This window comes from Hypanus sabinus, chromosome 20 (genome assembly GCF_030144855.1).
Source record: "Hypanus sabinus isolate sHypSab1 chromosome 20, sHypSab1.hap1, whole genome shotgun sequence".
Lineage (NCBI taxonomy): Eukaryota > Metazoa > Chordata > Chondrichthyes > Myliobatiformes > Dasyatidae > Hypanus > Hypanus sabinus.
The window spans coordinates 32,560,982-32,584,202 of record NC_082725.1 but is presented as its reverse complement, the minus strand read 5'-3'; the positions used below and the strand labels follow the sequence as shown (position 1 = coordinate 32,584,202).

Genomic DNA, 23,221 nt, shown 5'->3' with positions numbered 1-23,221 from the left:
CGCCACCTCTTTATAAATTTCAGAGTGACCACAGAGCTGATGCTGGAGGGTGACTGTGAGAAGTAGGCTACATCCAGAACAATCTGAACCATCAGTGCTAAAGAGTCCAGTTAACAAAGAAAGAAGCCCTTTATCACTAAGTCCTGTGTAATATCTCAGCTACCACTCACAATATAGAAAGGGCAACATTTAAATTTCCATACAAAAAAAAATAACACATCTAAGAAAGCATTTGCTTTACAACCTCACTCTCAATTCGGAATGCTGGACAGGGGAGCACTTTCTGCTCTCAAAAGTGTTATATTTTTAAATATTTTAAAAAAGATTTTAACAGAACCATATGTTCCCACCTCATAATCTTCAGACTGTTCCCATATCACTGTCTGAACCTATCCCAAAGGAGCTAAAAGAAACAAATATCTACAACAAAAAAAATGTAAATGAATGAAATGAATGCATACTGTGAATTCACTGAAGTACAGCAGCCTTGCATCAGCTTCTTGATATCTCTAAACAACATCCTGAGTACATTCCCAATTTAGACTTGTATAATCTAGAATACAACTAATTCAAAACATATATTGCAGCTAATGATAGTATCTATATACGGCACAAATAAAGTATATAGCTTCACTAGGTCAAATGCAATAATCTTTTACATCAAATATCCCTTGCAAAAGAATAGACAATGCCCAGATAAATATTATGCAAGAAAGTTAATTATCATTTCAATAGCTGATCACTTTAATAGTCTGTTTGATCTCCACTGAAAAAGCAAATATTTATTTTGCAATAAAGAAAATACTTCAAAAGTGAATTCTCATTGACATCAATTGTCTTCCAAGAATTGCATTAGTGCTGTAATATCTTCTAACATTTGACAAGAATTGCAAACCATATTTTTTAAGTTGCATGTCTGAATATAAGGAAAGATTTTGCACTGACATAGCATCCTTCATTCCGGACATCCCAAATGCATTAGATCCAATGAAGTTCACAATATAAGTGCAGTGTAGGAAACAGAGTAACAAAGACATGTATGCAAGGAAAAAAACATAAAATAAGCAGCTAAAAACTTGGGGGGGGGGGGAAGAAGTATTAAATAGAAGTGCTTTGATCTATTTAGTACAAACACCACCAGGTGATACAAACAATACTAAGTATATGAACAAAGCAAGAGGCTGATGCATGCATTTCGCACAACTAGTTAACATTTAAAGTAAGTGGCCAGGATTTGCCATAGTCCAGAGTTGGGCAGAACCATTTTCACTGGAAAAAAGTTTAAAATTGCTTGCATCTTGATATTGTTTCTGTTCAAATTCCAGCATTTTGTGAGTGACTTCCTGAAACTTAAGTTACTAAATCAATCTCTCTTTCTGCAATTCATTCCCAATTATAAGCATTAAATATGAGATATCTTAAAACTATATAAATATAAAAGCCTATTATATTTTGCCTGCAGAATTCATTCTATTGAAGTTAGATCCAGTTGAAGGAATAACATTAATTAATGGCAAACAGCTACTTAAGCTCCATCAAGCTTAGGAATTGCCAGTATCCAAATTATATCAATATATATTTTTTAACCAAATGTACCACAATTTATAAAACAATATAAAATATAACAAATCGCTTTGTTAGTGGTTTGCTTTATAGATAATATAGTTTAACATTCATAACTGCTACAACTTAATACTTCACAAAAAGAAAATCACTGTATCTCAAAGGTTCTGTCTTGAGATACTAAGAATTTAAATTCTGAACAAATCCATCACTAATTGCTTAAATGAGATCTGAGAAAACAACTGAAAATCATAAATTATTCCCAGTAATAGCACTTGCTTTCTTCAGAAAATCTGTCTATATGCTACATAACAACTTCATTCTCTACATATCTAACATAAATGAATTTCAAGGGATCAGAACATTTCCTCAGTCACCTGTGTTAATTACACATATATAATAGTGCACTCCACTTCTGAGATCAGTACTACTGAAATCAACAAAGCCAAGGTACAGCACATAACATAGTTAGTATTATATGTACACATTTGGTACAGAACTGAGAAACTGCTTATATTTATAACCTTTAAAACAGAATCAGTTAAAGTTCAAATTTTATGATATTTATTTTCCACTTACTACTAAGAATATCATTAGCTTGCATGTTAAAACCTATATATCAAATATAGTTAAACATTATTTTATGCAAATAGCTTATAGAACTACTACAGAGTTTCAATCGCCTACAGAGTTCTGGATCACTTTGTTAAATAGTGTCAGAAAAAGTTAGGGGATTTATAATGCCGTACAATGCACCTGACTTGTGCAATCCTAACAACCTATTTTCTGACTGAATAACTGAATTCTATCCCCCCTTTTAAAAATCTACTTAAATGAATTAATACCATTTTTTGCAACCAGTCCTTTACTGTAATGTGTTAAGTTCTACACAGAAGCTGGAACTAACATTGACCAAAAGATTTCATATTTACAGTTGCAATGAATACATTTTTTATTAGTGTGAAATGTAAAGTAGCAGATACAGTGTACCTACTGTACCCAATTATTTACCCAGTGTAAATACTGAACAATGCTTCTTTATGTCAATCCGGTTTAATATTTAAAAATATGTTTTTTTGGGGATTTTACTTACAGATATTTGTTCACCTGGCCTGACAGATTTTAATCGCTCAATGAAATGACAAGAAAGTAAATTTTAAATTAATTCAGGAAAATATTACAATTTCTACTATATTTTGTGATTTTTCATTCACCCAAGTTTAATAGTACTCTTTAAAGGCACGGTTACAAGAATTAACACTTTACTCTTGTCCTAGGTTTGCATCCACATCTCTTTTCTATTTTTATTGTAATAATCTTCAAAGAACATAATAACAAACAGTTAAAAACTAACTTGCAGCTAGCTCACAACAAGTAATTATATATAATAATTTTGTTCAACTAATACTTTTTATTTGCTCTTCTGGAAAATAAATGTTAATAGTAGGTAAGTAGTAAACTGTAGTAGTCTGAATACTGAAGTTGAATAAGTCCTGTTGGGTGGGATTTGTAAAACAGTGGTACATATGAAATAAAACTGAATTAATCGAAGAATCTAGGAGTTAAACAGACTGAAGAAAAACTATATTAAGCAAGGCATGCTAAGAACTGCAGCATTCAATTACATCATGTTCAATTACAGTTCCCCCCCCCCCCCCCGAAGTAAGAAACATTATTAAAACAAAGTACTTATTTATAAATTTAGCATAATGAATATAAGATGAAACAGTCTTAAAATTCTTTCACTGAAACAGTAGACCTCGCCTATGAAACTTTAAACTTAATTGCAAAGTTTGGAAGGTATTATTTGTTGACCATGAAAATAACAATGTAAATAAAGTGCAATTATAACAATAAAAATGCAATTAAAATGCAAATATAACAATAAATCTTTTGTAACTATTGCCAGTATAAAAAGTAATGAATAATACAGATCATTCAAACATGTTGCAGAAGCTATATTTTATTGTGAGCAATGCATCAGCCAAAAAGATCTTCAACAAAAAACATGATTATTTATATGCAAACCACTAGAAAAATGTGAACACATAAGTATGCATGTTATGGAAATAAATTTATTCCAACAAAATTAATCTGATTGAATATAGCTTTAGAATCTAAAAATGTTTTGATAAAAAACATACTTCTGAACTTTCTGAAGTTATAGAAATTATTTTTCTAATTGTGAAAAATGAAGTTCAATCTATTAAAGTAAACAAACTTTAGCCCTATAAACATTTTACACCATAGAGACCATCAGTTAAAATGCATATGTAGAAAATTTAAACACCATTCCCAAACTGGAATAAACTGTTGATTTGATCCACATTCTGTGTTTATTACTTTTACAGTGCACCGTTTCCTGGGAAAATATTTCTATACTGATACAGTCTTCTAAAGTTTCAATACTTAAGCAATTTCCCCCAAAACATCAGATTATGACACAAACTAATTTTTCCTGGAAAATAAAAAAATGTTTTCATAAAAGTAGTTCAGAAATCATTAAGTCCAAATGACTTACCCTTCTAATACCTAATGAAATGAAGAGATTGTCTTTATGCAATGCAGGTGCCACGCAAGAAATACTGATTCTTGCATTTGACAAAAAAAAGCGATTAACAACTTCTTGAGTTGATTTTTAGCATTCCACAATATAAAGCATAATTTTATAGCTACAGCAATATTAGGTCATTGCCAACAACCGACTCACCTGAGTGCTCAATTCACTTTGAAGTGATATCAATCATTACTTAAATATCAGGTGGCCAGAATATACTGAGTCTGTCTCAATATTAGGCTTCTTTATGCATTAACAGGTTAAGCCTCGAATCCACTTACAACCACCACAAGATAAATACCTTTTGTAATTCACCAAATAGTTGTCATTATAAGAAGTTTTTTGCAAACTCATTTTGCCATAGCTTTAAATAATCATACTTACATTAGAAGTTTTTGATGTGGCTTTCTCATTAAAAATGAAACTACTGTATTAGACATTGATCCTGTAGGAATACCTCGGAAAAAATTAACATTAATCGGTAATGATGTCATGAAATATTAGTGACATGGGAAGGAATATAATTTTTATTTTATTGCTTCAGCATTATGTTACAATCTACCCACATTGAGAGATTATTTATAATAATTACATGGCAAAATTATTACCATACTAAATATGAAATGTTTCTGCAACTGTTCAATTATGAGGAGATGTGAACAAATAAATTTATTGACTGGAGATAAATCTTTTATTTTTAGTGGGGAAAATTAAAATAAATTAAGAATATTCAGAAATGATGAGGCAAAGCAAGTTGAAAATTTTAATATTTTGATTAACAAATTTGTTTAGGCAAATTTGTGAAGTATTTTCATACCTAAGGTAGATGGAGGTTGAGGTATAGTCAAAATCCACCTGAATGGATTTAAGATACTCCACAGATAGGTGCTCATTTAAAAAAAAAGGAACAAAACTGAAATCAACATTAATATCGTAAACATGTCACAAATTGCTCCAGAAACTGATTATGGTGGCTGTCATTTCACTCACATTTGTTGGTAGTTTCAAGCCATTAAAAGGTCACATTAAAAACAAAACTGAGCAGAGAGTAGATGTGAATAAGGACAAGTTTGAAGTGATATATCAAGTGGTTCCTGCATTACGGATAAATGAGCTTTCACTGATCATGCTGCTATAATGTTTGTGATACAATTGCAGATAGACATTGGATACTTATTGTTATATCCATTCATAAGTCATAATCCATTCAGATACTTCGGCTTAATTAGACCTCAACCTCCAATTATCCATCCAGATATACAAATCCTCAACATACTTTTCTCAAAACAATCCATTAATTAAATTTTTAATTTTTCAACAAGTTTTTACGGAAGGGAGATACAAATATTCATGACATTTTGTGCAAAGGCAGCTTCTCCTGATTTCATTCCTGAATGTTCCAGTTGTAATTTTAGATTTATTCCTCTTTTTTAAAAATTTCCCTTAACCAAAGTTTCTATCTACATATTTGACTTGGTTCACATCACCCCCCTAACAAATTTGTTAACGTTCGTAAATATGTCAAACATTCAAACCTGTCTTCATAGTTCAGTTTTGTTTAGATCACATTATAAACACTGTCATATTTATTAAGAATCTGCCGGAGGAAAAGCTTTGGCTAGGTACATTTAATTGTGCGGCTCTCTCAATTGAAGGTTTAGAATAGGGTTTTGTTAATACCAGGCACTGTACTGAAATATAAACGAATTTACAAAGAAATGTTATATTTTTTTAAATAGAGGCTTCATATAATGAGTCTGTGAGTCTGTACATTCATTTAAGACAATTAAGTTGCAAATCAAAGGTATCAAAAAGAATGAAGGTTTTGTAAACCCTTTTTTAAAAGTAGGTTGAATCTCAGCTTTTGAAACTCAACAACATTAAATTTAACTGAACTATGAAATGAACCGTCAAACAAAATTTGATATTAAATATTATTTTGTAAAATTAATTAGAAACTGAATGTTTTGTTATAATTTGATAAAAATAAAATTATTTAGGAAAAAAATACATATGACCCTATAGAATGCGTATCTGAAGGACAAGTCAAAGGAACGAAAATCCAAAGATTTTGTATCCACCTACTGTTCACAATAAAGCAATTTTATATATTTACTGCTATTAATGTTCTGACTGAACCAAATACCTTTTGCCAGGCTTAACTGAAAACAATGCGAACCCAAAATTTTTCAAAATATAATAGGCTCTTTTCCAAGAGACATGCAAAAGAGTATATTAAGCCTTCATAAAATGTATATTATCTTTGTGTATTGAAATCATCTATTTCATTTGTCAAAAAGGTCACAGAATTTACAGCATGAAAAGAAAAATTTTCACTGTCCTAAAAGTTTCTAAATTATAAATGGTGCACTGGAGGTAACGTAATTCCAAAACAGAAATGTACATTATGCACAATGAATGTTGATCACATTTGCTGGAACTTAATTTCCCCCAAAATGGGCATAATATTTTTATAACATTACACATTTCTAGTTAATAATTTTAACTCCTGTGGTACAGGTTTGAAAGATATGAATAAAGCCAATACCTTTTCCTAAATGTTAATTTATTTCATTGATCTGTATTTTTGATCGAACCCTTCCAAATTATGCATTGCATATTCACTTCTATATTCAAAATCTCCAAAAACATCTTTTATCTTCAAAAAATGAAATCACATTTTATTTCTGAATTCAAAATATGTTTTAATTCCACAAGCACATCACTATCCACCACTGGTTTAAAATATTGTTGCTATTACCTTTTGGTTAACTATTGTTACCCAAACATAATCGAAATTGTTGTGACTGAAGGCACCATTATTTTTAACAGTGTGGACAATCTATCAAATACTTATCTTGTCCGAAAAATCACAAACTATTTACCAGGTAGAAACCATGACCCCACACAGAGCTTTTTGATAGTTAAAACCATCAGAAATGTAATTCTATGCAGTTAAAACCCTGCACAAGGAAACAAGAAAAATGTTCTCAGGTCTATGCATGGAAAAGGCCACTAAAACCACTTGTTGGAAACCACGGTTACAGTTTTAATTCTACACATGCCCATATATATATATAACTACTATATCATCAATCTGTGCTGAGCGCTCTTACTCTTAACAAGATAATTAGATTCCTTAAGAATTGCAGGATGGAAAGAACTAAAATAGTTTCTGTTCATTTTTATCATCACAACACAAAGGGCAGCAGTGCAGGCTTTCTGAAATGTTGGCAAAGGTTTGCAAGAGACAAATGAACATTCCCAAGACGTGCCTGCCTGATTCATGGACTGACATTTCCTTTTTAAACTTGTTTGACTGAAAGCTATGCACACTGGCCAAACCATACCGTAACCTGAGGCAGCGTTATGTTTTCAGTAACAGAACGTTCCACAACTAGTTTCTATAAACATTTTATCTTGCCAATTCAACCAGTATAAACCAACACATTTTTTCTAGTTAATTTTAAATTTAAACTTGCATCTGTACTTCACCCTGGGATGCAGAGAGTTGAGTGAAAGGAAAATCACAACTCTGCCACAGAAGCCCATCTGCATTCTTTAATCCACTTCATTTTTGGAGCTAATTATCAATCCAGCTGAATAGTATAATAGAATGCATTCTATTCCTGAATCTGGAGTACAATTGAAAATAAACTTATGGTGCCTGTGATGTTTCTGCAAAACAAGAACACACATAACAGCTAACTTCTGAACAATGCACAGTAGTCTGCTGCCATCTGTCTATGAAAAGAGTGAGTAACTGCAGCCAGTATTTATATTTTCACAGAAATATACTTTGTTGTAAAAACAGAAATATTTCTTTCAAAATAAAAAGGTTAATTTACACAGCATTCCAAACAAGTTTATGTGAACCAATAACATCTGGCTCCTGTGAAATTACTAACATATCCCCGAATTTTAATTTCCTAACGTGCAGAGAGGCTTGGTTGGTGGTTGGACTGCGGGATGAAGTGGATTGGATTGGAGTCTAACGGCAAGTGTGAAATATGGAAATTAGTGTAGTACTATGGCATGGCATTTAACAGAGTCACTACACTCTAATTTCCAATTTTACTAAACAGTCTGCTTGAGCTGTCATGAAAACAACTGTAAAGAGTAATTTGAACTCCTACATTGCATGCTAAACATTCCGTTTTATTGGCTTTGAAATTGGGAGAACTGTGAAAGGGTAGAAGGAACTAAAACAAGCAAATACCTTCCTCACTTAGCAACACCTTTTCTAGATGTGATACTGAGGTCTGTGGGAGCCCACAGTAAATATTTTGCCCCTCTAACAAGAGAAAGAAAACTGCCAATGAAACTAATATGGAGGTTGCCAATGAAAGCAAAAATCACATGTTTCAATGGAGAAGAGAGTTGAATGACTAAATGGGCAAGACTGAGAAGTACAGTGGCACATTGGGCCACAGTTTGACGTCATTCAAATATCCTTACCCAATGCCCTCTTGGACTTATTTCAGCTCATGACTCCTCGCACCAACTTACTTTGCGAGTAAACTTGTCTCTCAATATAAAATATTGAGGGCACAATATAAAATATAATCTATTAAAAGCAGGGGTTACCTAATTGGCCCCTTGAGCCTATTCTTCCATTCTGTAAGGTCATGGCTGATTCAATCCTGGCCGTAACATCATTTTCTTGCTCTCACCACATATCCCTTGACTCTCTTGTATTTTAAATGCTTGCACATTTCTGCTTTGAATATAATCACCCACCTCCACAGATCAAAGTTTATACCCTCTGAGATGAAGGAAATTCCTCATTACTCTCTAAATGGATAAATCATTATTTCAGATCAAGGGTCTAAATCAAAAATGTCAAATGCCGATTTCCCTCCACAGATGCGGCCTGACTCACCCAGTTCCTATGGCACCTCACGTTTTGCTCCAGGTTCCAGCATCTGCACTCTCCAGTATCTCTGTGAAGACTCTATTCTCTCCCCATCTTCACTACTAGTTACAGATACAAAAGAAATGCTGGAGGAACTCTGCAAGCCAAGCAGCATCTATTGAACTGAATAAACATTTGATGTTTCAGACCAAGACTCTTCACCAGACCTGAAATATCAACTGTTTTTTTCTCTTCCCATTCATTATAGACACACTAAGAAATGCTGGAGGAACTCAACAAGCCAGGAGGTGAATAAACAGTCAAAATTTTGGGCCGAGACCATTCATTAAGCCTTTGCTTCCTACCTCCAGTACTTTATAATGTGTTGCTCAAGATTTCCAGCATCTGCAGAATCTCTTGTTCACTAGTTACAGATAACCAAGCAGGGAAGCATTTTATGTTATTTCTTTTAGAATAGTTTTCCAATGGAATCATAGCTTATACTTCTGAACTCTAATGAGTATAAAGCCAATCTGATCAACCCATCTTCAACAGCCCTTTCATCCCATACTCAAATGAATATGCACAAAAAAAGATTACAACTTCTGGCTACACCCACATGGAGTGTGCCCACATCATTTTACACTGACCATACCTCACGAGAAATTAATTATTACTAAGACTTTCTGCACACTGTTCTCTTTGTAACTCTTCAAAGAGGTACATTAATTTAAGGAATTATGGTGCAAGAATATAAATAGGCACAATCTGAAAGTTTTTCAGTTCATTAATTCAGCAGAAAACTAACTACTACATAAATAAAAGCAATAAATTGCTCTGGATGCTTATCAAATCATTTTGAATTGATTGTGAGTTATGCACAAGTGGCAGATTAGCTACTTAGTAATTTTTTGTGTGGAAATCATTTTTAAATCTATCAACATATACTAGGTTGCCATCCTTAAATATATCAAGGAATAGTTTGTGATGCATGGAATAAGTAAATAATTGCATTCTAAAGTACTTCCTGGAAGAATCTGTTGGTGATGAATAGACAGGTCCAAGTGAAAATTTGAACCATAATTTCACACTGTGAAATTATGTAATTTCCTGTAATTTTGAGCACTATTTGCATCTGAACTTCCAATTTCACTGGAGAATCTCTATGCTTTTTTAATGATATCATTATGCCTTAATATTTCTTTTAGTAACTCAATAAAGATTAAAAGATAGTTTTATAAGTGCATTTCAGTCAAGCATTACAAGCAGCTTATAAAGTTCTCAATTACGATCACTATCAATACAAATTAATCTTTCTACACAATGTTCAAATATTTACCAAACATAGCCCTAGACTAAAATGCGTATAAAACCCATTACAAGTGGAATTAATTCACTTTTCTGTGAATAAAGGATGAATATGTGCAGCTGGATGTCATGAATAACAGCAGTGGAAATTCCTCCACCCCAGAATTCCAAACTCGAAACCTTGGTGGGCATGCATATATAGTATATTACTGTAAAAGGGTATTTAACCAGTATTACCTCTGCTGACATTGCAATGCTGTTCACCTTTTATCATTCCAAGTTCATGCTCTTTTCTCATTTTATATTCCCTCATGCAAATTTTATTTTAAATGATGGTTTATGCCCCATTCTGCTCTACATTCCAAGGAAAATCAATGTTAATATTCTTTCAAACTTCCTGTTTATATACTTTGAAATAATCCTTAGACTAATTGATGGTATTTTCAAAAATGTTGATAAGGGTTAGGGTCCCCATATCACCCAGCCCTACCCTCAAACCTAATCCAAAGGTCCAAGGGGGCACACACCCCCAATAACCCTAGGCGCACCTCAATTATCCCTGGCCATACTCCCACAATAACTTGTGTAAGGAGGAGTAAGTTCCAATAAGGGCAAGTGTTGGATCTGGTTAATGAAGACGTGGGCCAGATCAAAGTGGCAAGGTTGTGTGACACTGAATCTTGAGTGACGAGATCAAGTAGTACAAGAGGGCTGATTCTCCCGCTGCCTAAATACTCTATTTGAGGATAGCTTGCTCCAGGCAGATTTACAGTTGTGCCATATTCTTTCTGTTTCTTGATGACTGACTTAACTGTGCTCGGAGGAATATTCAGTGACTTGGAAATTTTCTTGCATCTATCTCCTGACTTGCTTTTCAATAACCTTTTTGGAGAGTCTTTTGTCTTCATGGTGTAGTTTTTGCCAGGTACTGACTCACTATTAGTGGATCCTCCACATGCAGGGGTATTTTTACTACAATCAATTGAAACGCCTTGACTGCACACAGGTCTCCAAAAACAGATTTTCAGTTAACTAGTTATGTGACTCTAAAACCAATTAGCTGCACCAGTGATGATTTGGTGTGTTATATTAAGGTGGGGGGTGTATACTTCTACCATCAATTACTTTGTGTTTTATATCTGTAATTAATTTGATCACATTGTAGAGATCTGATTTCACTTTGACACAAAAGTCTTATTCTGTGATTCAAAGTTGTAAACCAATAAAGCATGAAAACTTCCAAGGGGAGTGAATACTTGTTATAGGCAGTGTATTTTCAAGTATTTTACAATTTTAAATTAAACACTTCTTCAAGAAATACATTAATGAATAGATCTTTTATTCCCAAAGGACAGACATGAGCAAAGGGACAGGAGAAGAGGAAAAAGACTCAGCATGGAAGCACCATTTGTTTTCTCAAAGTACTGATGAAGTAATCTGTGACTGCAATCAAGAGGAAAATGGGAAGTACAAAAGACACCATAAATAAATATAAAGCATCAGACAGATACAGACAGGTTAAATTCAAAACACTGAAACAAAAAGTCTGATTTACACTCAAACCAAAAGCCTTTGCCAAAGAACTTAATTTAAATATAATATTATACAAGTGACTGCTGTGTAAGCTTCCTCCCTAAACTAACTAACTTTCTAGGCAGCCAAACCATCTGTTTCAGAGAGATTAAATGGATTACAACACATCAAGGGAAGTATTAAAACACCCTTCCCTTATTTGAAATAATAAACTTAAAGATGAAGCACATAGAAACCTGACCAAGAACATGAAAAGATGAAAACATGAAAGAACATGAAAATTGTTGGCCAATGACATATAGCAACTTTGAAATTTGTAAGACTGTCACTTTGCAACAAGTTGAAGCTCCAGCCAATAATCCATCAAATATTGCAAAACATGCAGGAAGTTTCTATTTCATAAAAAATCCAAACAATGAACGTATTGCAAATATTTCAGATGTTTTATAGTTGAAATATCCAAATTAATAGAAATATATGGAGAGATAAAATCATATAACATAAGAGCAAAATTAGGCTTACTATTCGGTGACCTACATGTGACTTCCATTAGAGTTTTTTTCACTTGCAGTTTCTTAACTCTTCCCATAAGAACTCTATATCTTCTGATCCTACGTCACTTCTTTCTAAGGATACAATTTTTTTAAACCAACAGAGCCAATCAATTCCTTCTGCCTACCAGTCTACTTTTTCGATCAGATGTGTGTTCTTGGATTTCTAGCTCCAGGCTGTGATCTTTCAACCACAACTTTGTGACGCCCACATCATCAGAATCAGGTTTATCACCAGCATGTGACATGAAATTTGGTAACTTAGCAGCAACAGTTCAATGAAATACATAATCTAGCAGAGTGAGAAAAAAAATAAACATAATAATAATAAATAAACAAATCAATTATGTATATTGAATAGATTTTTTTAAATGTGCAAAAACAAAAATATTGTATATTAAAAAAAATGTGAGGTAGTGTCTAAAGCTTAATTGTCCATTTAGGAATTCGATGGCAGAGGGGGAAAAAAGTGTTCCTGAATCACTGGATGTGTGCCTTCAGGCTAATGTACCTCCTACCTGACAGTAACAGTTAGAAAAGGGCCTGGGTGCTGGAGGCCCTTAATAATTGACGTGCCTTTCTGAGACACTGATCCCTAAAGATGTCCTGGGTACTTTGTAGGCTAGTGCTCAGGATGGAGCTGACTAGATTTACAAACATCTGCAGCCTTTTTCAGTCCTGTGCAGTAGTCCCACCATACCAGACAGTGACGCGGCCTGTCAGAACGCACTTCATGGTACAACTATAGAAGTCTTTGAGTGTATTTGTTGACATGCCAAAACTCTTCAAACTCCTAATAAAGTATAGCTGTTGTCTTGCCTTCTTTATAACTACATCAACATGTTTTACCTGCCAATATCTACTTGAGTTATAAGCTTATCCACCTTATTTTATACATTATGTGCATTCATCTATAACACCTTCAGTCCTGCAGTCACCAATCTTTTTCTCTCTGTTTTCTCTATTTACATACATATACCTTTCTAAACTTTCTATCTTACTAAAATTGTGTGTATAATGCTTCAGTTTGTAACGGCCCACTGCTCACTACAGGTAGACTTTTTAAATGGTAAAAATGCACGCTCTTCTACTTACCAAGGGATTCCACTACCATTGTGATTGTTGTGGTTTATACACTCTCCCCCCCCCCCCCCACTCCCCGTACCAATGCTGGGGAAACACTGCTGGAACTGTATGCTGCCATCTGCAACATTCAAGCAACTCACCCGGATGATTTCTTTATTGTTGCTGGTGACTTCAATCATGCCAACTTTAAAACAGTTCTACCAAATTTCTACTAGTATGTCAATGTCACAACCAGAGAAGAGAATATATCATACCTGGTCTATACAATTGCTTGCAGAGACTACAAGGCTGCCCACCACCCACACTTCGGATACTCAGACCACATCCATTTTGCTAGTCCTTCCATACCAACCACTGGTTAATCATGTCAAACTAGTTTACAGGGGGAGATCAGGACCTTGCCAGAAGGTTTCAAAACCACAGACTGGAGAATGCTCAGGGAAGCAGTTACCAATGATCATCACGTCAACATCGATAAGTATGCAGGATACATAGGAAAATGCACTGAGCATGTTATCATGATTAAACAGCACACTGCCAAGGCAAATCAGAAGCCATGGATGACTGTTTAGAGTTTGAGATGGTGCGTTCAGATTGGGGGATAAGACAACTCTACGTTCAGTGAGAACCATGCTCTCCTGTGCCATCAGGAAGGCAAAGCGACAGTGCTCACAGAAGATTCGCAAATGCCTTTGTAACACCTGGGAGATGTGGTGGCAAGACACATAAACCGTAACAGATTGCACACCCTTCACGTCAATGACTGTGACATCTCCCTTCCTTAGGCTGAATACCTCCTCTGCACAATTTGATGCAATGAATGATGTGACATTGAAGAAAGCCCCCTCTCACCCTAAGGAACAGCATGCTGTCTGGTCACAGCCGAGGTGAGGACTTAGCCAGGGTAAATCCATAGAAAGCTAAGGGGTTGGACAATATATGTAGTCAGGTGCTGAGGGATTGTGTGGCCAACTAACAGAGTCCTAATGGGCGTTTTTACATCTCTTTGCAATAGTCCACTATTCCTGCAGGCTTCAAGGGGGCCATCATCACTCCAATATCCAAGTGAGCGAAGTTAACTGTCCTAAATGATTACAGGCCAGTGGCAGCGATCTCAATAATCATGAAGAGCTTTGAACAGCTGGTAATGGGTTGTATAAAATCCCATCTTTCACCATCTTCCAACTACATTGGATCCTTTCCTGTTTGCCTCTTGCTCAAATCAGTCAACTGATGATGCCATAGCCTTGGCCCTCCACTCTGTCCTATCCCATCTAGAAAATGATGCCTCATACGCCAGGATATTGTTCATCAGCCTGAGCTCGGCATTTAACATGATCACCCCTCAGAGGCTGTGGGTAAACTATCCTCGTTGAGAATCAATACTCCTCTCCGGAACCAGATCTCATGCTTCTTGACAAGAAGACCCCAGACAGTGCAAGTTGGCAGCGATATCTCATGCTCCATCACGCTGAGTACTGGTTCCTCCCAAGGTGATCAGCCAGCTGCTGTTCATATTGCTGACTCACCATTGTACTGCCAGATCCAGTTCAAAATGCAACATGTTCACTGCTGATACAACAGTGGTTGACCTGATTCGCAACAATGAGTTGGCACACAGAGAAGTTTGTCAAATGACATGGGAACAACAACCTGCATCTCAATATGGACAAAACAAAAAAGAGATGATTATGGACTTCAGGAAATCAGAGGTTGACCACTCTCCATTCTACTTTGCCTTGGAGGGAGTGAAGAACACAAAGTTCCTTGGAGTGCACATAATGGATTCTCTAACCCGAACCTACAAGCCCTCCAAGTCAAGAAGGTTAACCAGTGACTATAATTACTGAGGAGACTGAGTTACCCAAGCCTCCCCAGCCCCATTCCAACAACTAACTACAGCTGCACCATCTAGAGTGTCCTGTCTGGCTGCATCATTGTGTGGTATGGAAGCTGCAAGACACCAGATTGCCAGACCCTACAGAAGATAGAAAAAACTGCCAAGTGGTTCATCAGTGTCTCCCTGCCCCCATTTATGACATTTATCGAGGGCATTGTATACAAAGGGCCCAAAGCATTGCTGAGGATCCCTACCACCCTTCACCCACTACAATCAGGAAGGAGGTACCAGAGCATCAGGACTGGAACTGCTAGACTGGGTAACAGCTTCTTCCCACAGGCTGTGAGATTAATAGATACCCTGCCATTACCAAGGTTTTGTCATTAGGACAGCAAGCTGTTTACTGTACTGTTTACTTGTAATCCACTTAATATCACTTGAAATATATGTTAATAACAGATTTGTGGCAATATTTTGCTTTAAGTGCTGTGTGATAAATGTATTATGGGTGCACAGTGATTCGGAGAATATTTCAACTGGTTGTATAGATGTACAGTTAGATGATAAACTTGAACTTATTTATTCTGTGACCTTTTCAGTAACCTCTGCTTGCTCTCTCCTTCCCTTTTACTTTATTCATACTTTTCCAGGCTGTTGAACAGACACTCTACATAAATGTACTTTTGTCTTTTCCATGCATTTTACTCTGATAGTCTTCCTGCTTTATGTCTGGATCAAACCTACCTTTTTATTAATTTTCACATCCTTTCTGTTGAACTGATACTCCACTACTCTTTTTCTCTTAAGAATCACATTTGCTAGATTTACTCTTTCTAATAGTGCATTTCAGCACTTCTCCCCGCTACTTCCTTGTTGAGTTTCTAATACACCTTTATTATCATCTTCTCTAATGCTTCTCATGTCAAAGCAATTAATAGAGATTTGGGGTTTGTAATTACTTTTGTCCCCAAATATGTATAGCAAGGTCTGAAATTCTGCCTCCATAAATATTATATGCAAATATAAATTTGATAGTGTGTCACAGAAATGTCTGCTGGGGAGGGGAAAACCAGTAGGGAATCCCAATTCTTCCAAATATTATCAATAAAGACATATGATGTGCATGTACAAATGTGTACATTTATTACGGATCCTCAAAAACAATTTAATTTGAATTACTGCACATAGTTTTCTAGTGCTTGATGCCCCTGCATTATAACAGACAAAATTAGCACTCTTAATATATTTTCTCCCCATTTTTAAGAATCTGCATCTTTTCTGAAGACCTGCCAATGCCATTAGATCTCTTGCAAGATTACCAGTAGTCATTCCTCAATGATCAGCCATCATTAAGTTCCTTATGTCATTATTATTTGGGCCATACCCAGTCACTGCCCACTCTAGCACAAGGGCCTTTGTGAAGTTTCCTCTATAAATAATCATTTCAAAACATCACCGGTCATTCCATTTTCCAAGAACATGACACTAAAAGGTTAAATCTATAATTTTGCAAATGAGCAACATAAATTAAATCTTGGCAAATTAATTTAATATGATAAATAGTAAACATACTAAAATGGATCTCTTATTATGAGTTAAAGTATTCTTCTCAATAAAGCTTTAGTAAAAAGTAACTTATGAGACAATATTAACACTTCAAAATGACAAATGCTTATAGTTCTGTGAAAGTTTGATTGTTATAATCATCTCCCAACATATAATAAAATTCACTTCTATCTTTTTATGCTTCCTATGGGAAACTAGGCTAATTTCCTATTATTTTTCTTTCTTACTTTCTAATTTAATTAACTGGAAATGAGACATACATAGAGGACTGTAGATTCTGGAGACACAGCCAACACAAATATATACACATGTAAAAATATTGCAGACAAATGTTCATTTTTTTGAAACAGGAGACTCATCAGAAGTCAAATACCACTTAATAAACAAACATTAATGGGAAAAGAAAACACAACACTAAAGGATAGACAGTCACTTTGCTTCAGGTTTCCATTACAAATGATTTGATTATAACAACAAGAATAGGTAAGATGCTAAAAGTATTCCAAACCATTCCTCACAAAGGCTCTAATTGGTGCCTCAGCCTTTTGTTGCCTTAATTATTGTTTATTATCCTTGAGAGTCCCATTACATATGTACTTCAACATCTAAATACACTTCTTTTTCAAAATACACACAGGCACTGCAATTGCTCTGTTACAAAAGCACAGTAGTGTAGTGTTTAGCACAATGCTTTACAGTACAAGCGGCATGGGTTCATTTCCCACTGCTGCCTGTAAGGACTGTGTACCCTCTCCCCATCACTGCGTGGGGTTTCCTCCAACAGTCCAAAGATGTACCAGTGGTAGGTTAATCAGTCATTGTAAATTGTCCTGTGATTAGACTAAGATTAAGTCAGGAGATTGCAAAGCAATGTGGCTTGAAGGGCTAGAAAGGCCTATTCCAGGCTGTATCTCAATAAAATAAAAAATAAAAGTAAAGTAGCATATGAATGAGTTGTAGCCAAAGTGAGTGGTTGAATTTATAAAAACTAATTTAATGCATTGCTATGGCATTGTGGTGCATCAGTGCTTCATGGTAAAACCAACAGAATTAAGGTAAGAACACGTCCATTTCATATTAACTGTTTCATGCGATGTTGTGTATCTTCCTCCTGCACTCAGTGAGGTATTCAAAAATATACATAGATCTATCCTTGAGGGCTCAATATCACAGAGTTAAATAAACATTAGAACATTCAAAGAGATGAAAAGTTATGCAGTAACATCACAAACATTTCACAGACAACAAATTCAGGCAGATTTATATGTATAGTAAATTATCCATGGTTTACATTATCAAATAATTTGGTCACCAAGTGTTGTGCTTTTTCAGCAGAATAAGAGAAGTTGAATGTTGAAGATTGGTAGTGAAAGATTTCCCAGTTATGATAATAAAGAAGCTTCAAGGCTGATTTGTTTTACAGAGAATGTTGATCTTTGGAAATTCAACCAGGTAGCATCACAAATCATAGTTGTTTTGATGAGCTGTTTCCTGCTTCACACATTCATCCAGGACATTATTGCTAGTGCAAAGCTCATTTGAAATATTGCCAGAACCCACTAGGTCAAGCTGATCCACAACCCAATAAAATTTGCTTAGCTCTGCATTTTTCACATATTCCATCATTCCACGAGTCTGCTTGAGATTATCCCAGCCTAGGTCTGGGAGTCTAAAGTGGATAGGTTCCCTTTTATTTTCCAGTTTTCTTTTGGGCCCTCTCAATACCACTCGACAATTCACCCATGTTTTCATACCTCAATAACCATCCTCCATTCACCTAAAAAAATGCTTACATTGAGAAATGTTCAACCAAATATAGCCCATACCACCATTCCCTTTCCTATGATCCACTGCATTTCCTGACCCACCATTACCACTCTTCCCCCAAATCCCTCTCCTGAATGATAAATTATTGCCTAATTTTCCTAAAAAGCTCGGTATCACTTAGAATACAATATTCTGTTAAAAATTGTGTACCTTAACGTGACTCTGTGCACCTAGGTTATAGATTTCACTGGGCTTCACTTCATTGATGATCTTTACAAGGCACGTACTGTCAGTGAGGTCCCCATAGTGCAGCATCATATCTGTCATCGAAAAGTCAATTTAATACTTGCAGTGTGCTGTTTTTCTACCAAATCATTAATATCGACTTTGAAGTTAAACTTTAGTCAGTCTGACATGGGTTATTGATAAGTAATTTTGCAAATGCTTTCAAACAAAGAAATAATAATAATGGATGACAATGAACAGAACAATAGTAGTTTATTAATGAATCTTAGAAAGAGCTAGTATACTAGTGCTGAAAACTAGCTGAATAACTAAAAGAAAATCTGAAAAAAATGTTATTGTAAAAATACTACATTTTAAAAGAATGAATGAAGGTTTTCAATGAAAAGATCACTGTTATACCACTCAAAACTGAGTCTTTGCACCAAGTGGAAATAGGATCAGCAAAACAAATGTTTAATATATCTAACATTATATTAATATATGCTTATACTATCAAGAAAAAATAACTTAATTCCTCAGTAAACATCAGAAAGTATCAGCCTAGTAATCTATTATCATTATTGAGAACAATCCAAAGAAAGGTGACTGGACTAAAGCCAGTTCATAACTTGGTTTGTTTCTACACTTCCCGTTTATAATTTACAACATTCTCTATTCCCATTGTTCCAAAGCTTAATATTTTCACTTTCTTACATGTAAGAATTCATGTCCTTGACCTGCTGTTCTCTTGGCCAAAGTTACACCATAACAAAATTCTTTCTCCATACTAGATATATCTGCAAAAATTCAATGGATTTTTACTAACAGCATATTATAACTAGTACTGCCACAATTTCAAACTTCAAGTATTATGTCCATGTGGACTAATGCCAAAAATAAATCAGTTGTTTTTTTTTCCAATTCTGTACCATCATAATTTAAATTTAAAAGTATACCCTTTATATGATTTTTTTTCAAATTAGAAAACCTAGATGAAGATGGCAGTTTCATCATTAAAACTTCAGTAAATCACAAATGCTGCATTTAATTATCAATTGACAAACAGGAATAACATGTAATAGTGAAGTTGTGCAAGAAACAGTACAAAATGAAGAGTTAATCTAGCAAAGAAAAACTGTAATTTAATTTTAAAAGTGTCAATTATATCAAAATGCAAACTTACTCCCTTCTACATGTGTGTAAGGATTCTTGTACAAATGCTCAATACGGCCAGTGTTAAAAGAACTAGATCGACGTACAATACCATGCACCTAAAAATAAACATAAGCAACAAAAAATTAGGTGTTGAAGCTTCTCAATGTTCACCGTCTCATTCACAGTCCACTGATAGGAGACAAAGCTTCATCTTCTGTCATAGCTAGAACAACAAGTTTAAAGATCTTATGATATTCAGAGAAATTTAAAAACAATGATTGTAAAATTATTAGAAATTATAAAACCATTATTTAAATCACATTAAAACACCAAGAAAATTAAAATAACCACAATAAAAACCTCAGTGAACTTTTTATTTCTTGATCTCCAGGTTGGCAATCCCCATTCAAATAAAATGGGGACTCTTAACTTTAACCAGATCTGATCTACCTTAAGATTGGTACTTCTAATGCTTCTTTAGTATTTCCAACGTAATACTAAGGAATCCCAGCATAATGAGACTCTGGTAATGGACTCTTAAATCCAGATTATGTCATTCAGTAAATAATGGAACTCAGTATTCAGCCACATCTGCATAGGACTCAGATATGCTGAGATTTAAACGGCTGAAAGGCAGACTTTCCTCTGAGTAAATGTTAGATGTATTTCTGAAGTTTAATCCGATAGAGATCTGTACCCCTTTTGCTTCCTTTTCTAAAGTGATTGATAACCAACAGTCCTGACTGTTTTTGACTACCCCCCACCCCCCCCCCAAGATTCTGAAAGAGGTAGCAGAAGAGATTGTGGAAGTATTAGTAATTATCACCAGATTCTGTAATGGTTCCGGAGGATTTGAAAATTGCAAATGTCTCTCCACTCTTTAAGAAGGAAGAGAAGCAAAAGGAAGGAAATTATAGGCCAGTTAGCCTGACTTCAGTGGTTTGGAAGATGTTGGAGTCCTTATTAAGGATGAGGCTTGGAGGTGCATGATAAAATAGCCAAAGATAGTAAGGTTTCTCTGGCTTCTCTTTACTTGGCAGCTGCAACATGCAACTCTGAGGCATGGAGGGCCTGATCCACACCGCAAACAAGGCCACACAACACCTCTGCCGCCAGTCTCATCAATGAACCAGTGAATTAGACTCGCAATATTCTACACTACCAGCGTCCAACAGGGTCTTGTGATTACGACAAAGGCATCCAAGACAATCACCCACACCATCTGTTGGACTGCACACTGCCTCCACGCAGTGTTTCGGATGCCTTCTTCCTGGTGACTGAATGCATCCAGTGCACTGCCAATGAGCAACCTGCAGTACTTGATGTTCTTGATAACCAGCAGTGTCTTACCATCAGAAAAAGACATAAAGGACAACAATTACACTTTTGATTGCACCCAGAGACTGCTGCATCTAAGGCACTGCAATCTTACTGGACGTAAGTGGCTTACCACTATCCTGCCTGAAAAATCTGTTGGAATTCTTTCAGGAAATAACAGGCCAAGAAGACAAAGGAGAGTCAGTGGATGTTGTTTACTTGGATTTTCAGAAAGCTTTTGACAAGGTGCCATACATGAGGCTGCTTAATGAGCTATGAGCCATGGTATTATAGGAAAGATACTAGCATGTATAGAAGATTGACTGATTGGCAGGAAGCAAAGAGTCAGAATAAAGGGAGTCTATTCTGGTTGTCTGCCGCTGATGTGGTGTTTTTACATTATATGCCAACAATTTGGATGATGTAATTGATGGCTTTGTGGCCAAGTTTGTACAGAATACAAGGATAAGTGAAGGGGCAGGTAGAAAAACCTGGGCAGATTGGGAAAATGGGCAAAGAAGTAGCATATGGAATATAGTGTAGGGAAGTGTATGGTCACACACTTTGGTAGAAGGATGAAAGCAATAGACTATTTTTTAAATGACCAGAAAATTCAAAAATCAGAATTACAAAGGACCTTGGGAGTCCTTATGCAGTGTTCCCTAAAGGTTAATTTGCAGAGTCAGGGAGGGTAAATGCAATGTCAACATTCACTTCCAGAGGACTAGACTATAAGAGCAACGATGTGATGCTGAGACTTTATAAGGCATTGGTCAGGCAGCACTTGGAGTATTGTTAGCAGTTTTGTACCTTTATCTCGGAAAAGATGTGCTGGCATTGAAGAGGATCCAAAGGAGATTCACGAGAATAATTTGGGGAAGGAAAGGGTTAACGTATGAGGAACATTTAATGGCCTGTACTCCCTGGAGTTTAGAGCAAAAAACTGGGATTTCGTGGAATCCTATCAAATATTGAAAGGCTGAAAGTGGATGTGGAGAGGTGTTTTCTTATAGGTCTAGAAGGCACAGCCTCACAATATAGAGATGTCCATTTAGAACAGAGGCGAGAAGGAATATCTTTAGCTGGAGGTAGTGAATCTGTGGAATTCATTGTCACGGATGGTTGTGAAGGCCAAGTCCTTGGGTATATTTAAAGCAAAAGCTGATAGGATCTTGATTAGTCTGGGTGTCAAAGGCTACGGGGAGCAGGCAGGAGAATGAGGTTGAGAGGGATAATAAATCAGGCATGATGGAATGGTGGAGCAAACTCGATGTGCTAAAAAGAAAAATTCTGCTATGTCTTATAGTCTAAATTAAACAAAGCTGCTGCAAAATTTCACATAATTTTTAACCCCATTCCGATTCTGACAAGAAACTGTTTCTGCTCATGATTATCTGAAATATCTATCTTAACTCTAAACCTATTATCGCAATATCACTCTTGCAATCAGTGCCTTCAGATCAAAGATTATAACAGAAAGTTTGCCCAATTTTGAAAACAGCTGATGCCTATCAACAAAAAAAATCACTTGGGAAAAGAAATACATTTCTTTTATGTTTATAATTGGCATTTCCTGCCAATCTACCAGTCAACATGCCACTAGTAAAAGAACTGAACAGGGCAAATGTTAACGCACAACCATATTTTACTCTTTTAAGGAAGGGATTCACCTCAGATTTTTACCCATGTCATTTTAATGAAACACTACCATTAGTATCAGTTTGTGAAAATTAATGTAGGAATGGGATTTCTCTGTAAACTAGCATAAACTCACTGGCATAGGATGACATACTAATATAGTAGCTATCAAAATGCTTTACAGTCCCAGTGATCAGAAGATTGGAGTTCATTTCCCAACACTGTCTGCAAGGAGTTTGTATGTTGTCGCCATGACCGCG

General features: G+C 35.4%; 1 protein-coding gene across 2 annotated transcripts in view; it reads right to left on the bottom strand.

Moving 5' to 3' along the window:
- The window catches only part of gmds (GDP-mannose 4,6-dehydratase), a 631,321-nt gene that overhangs the window by 497,049 nt on the left and 111,051 nt on the right, over positions 1-23,221 (bottom strand). For both annotated transcript variants that reach the window (XM_059945309.1, XM_059945308.1), the window contains exons 3-4: positions 20,035-20,122; positions 18,837-18,946 (exon numbers count right to left, since the gene is read on the bottom strand). In XM_059945309.1, coding sequence (XP_059801292.1) covers positions 18,837-18,946; positions 20,035-20,122 — 198 coding nt within the window. The remainder of the gene's footprint in view (positions 1-18,836; positions 18,947-20,034; positions 20,123-23,221) is intronic.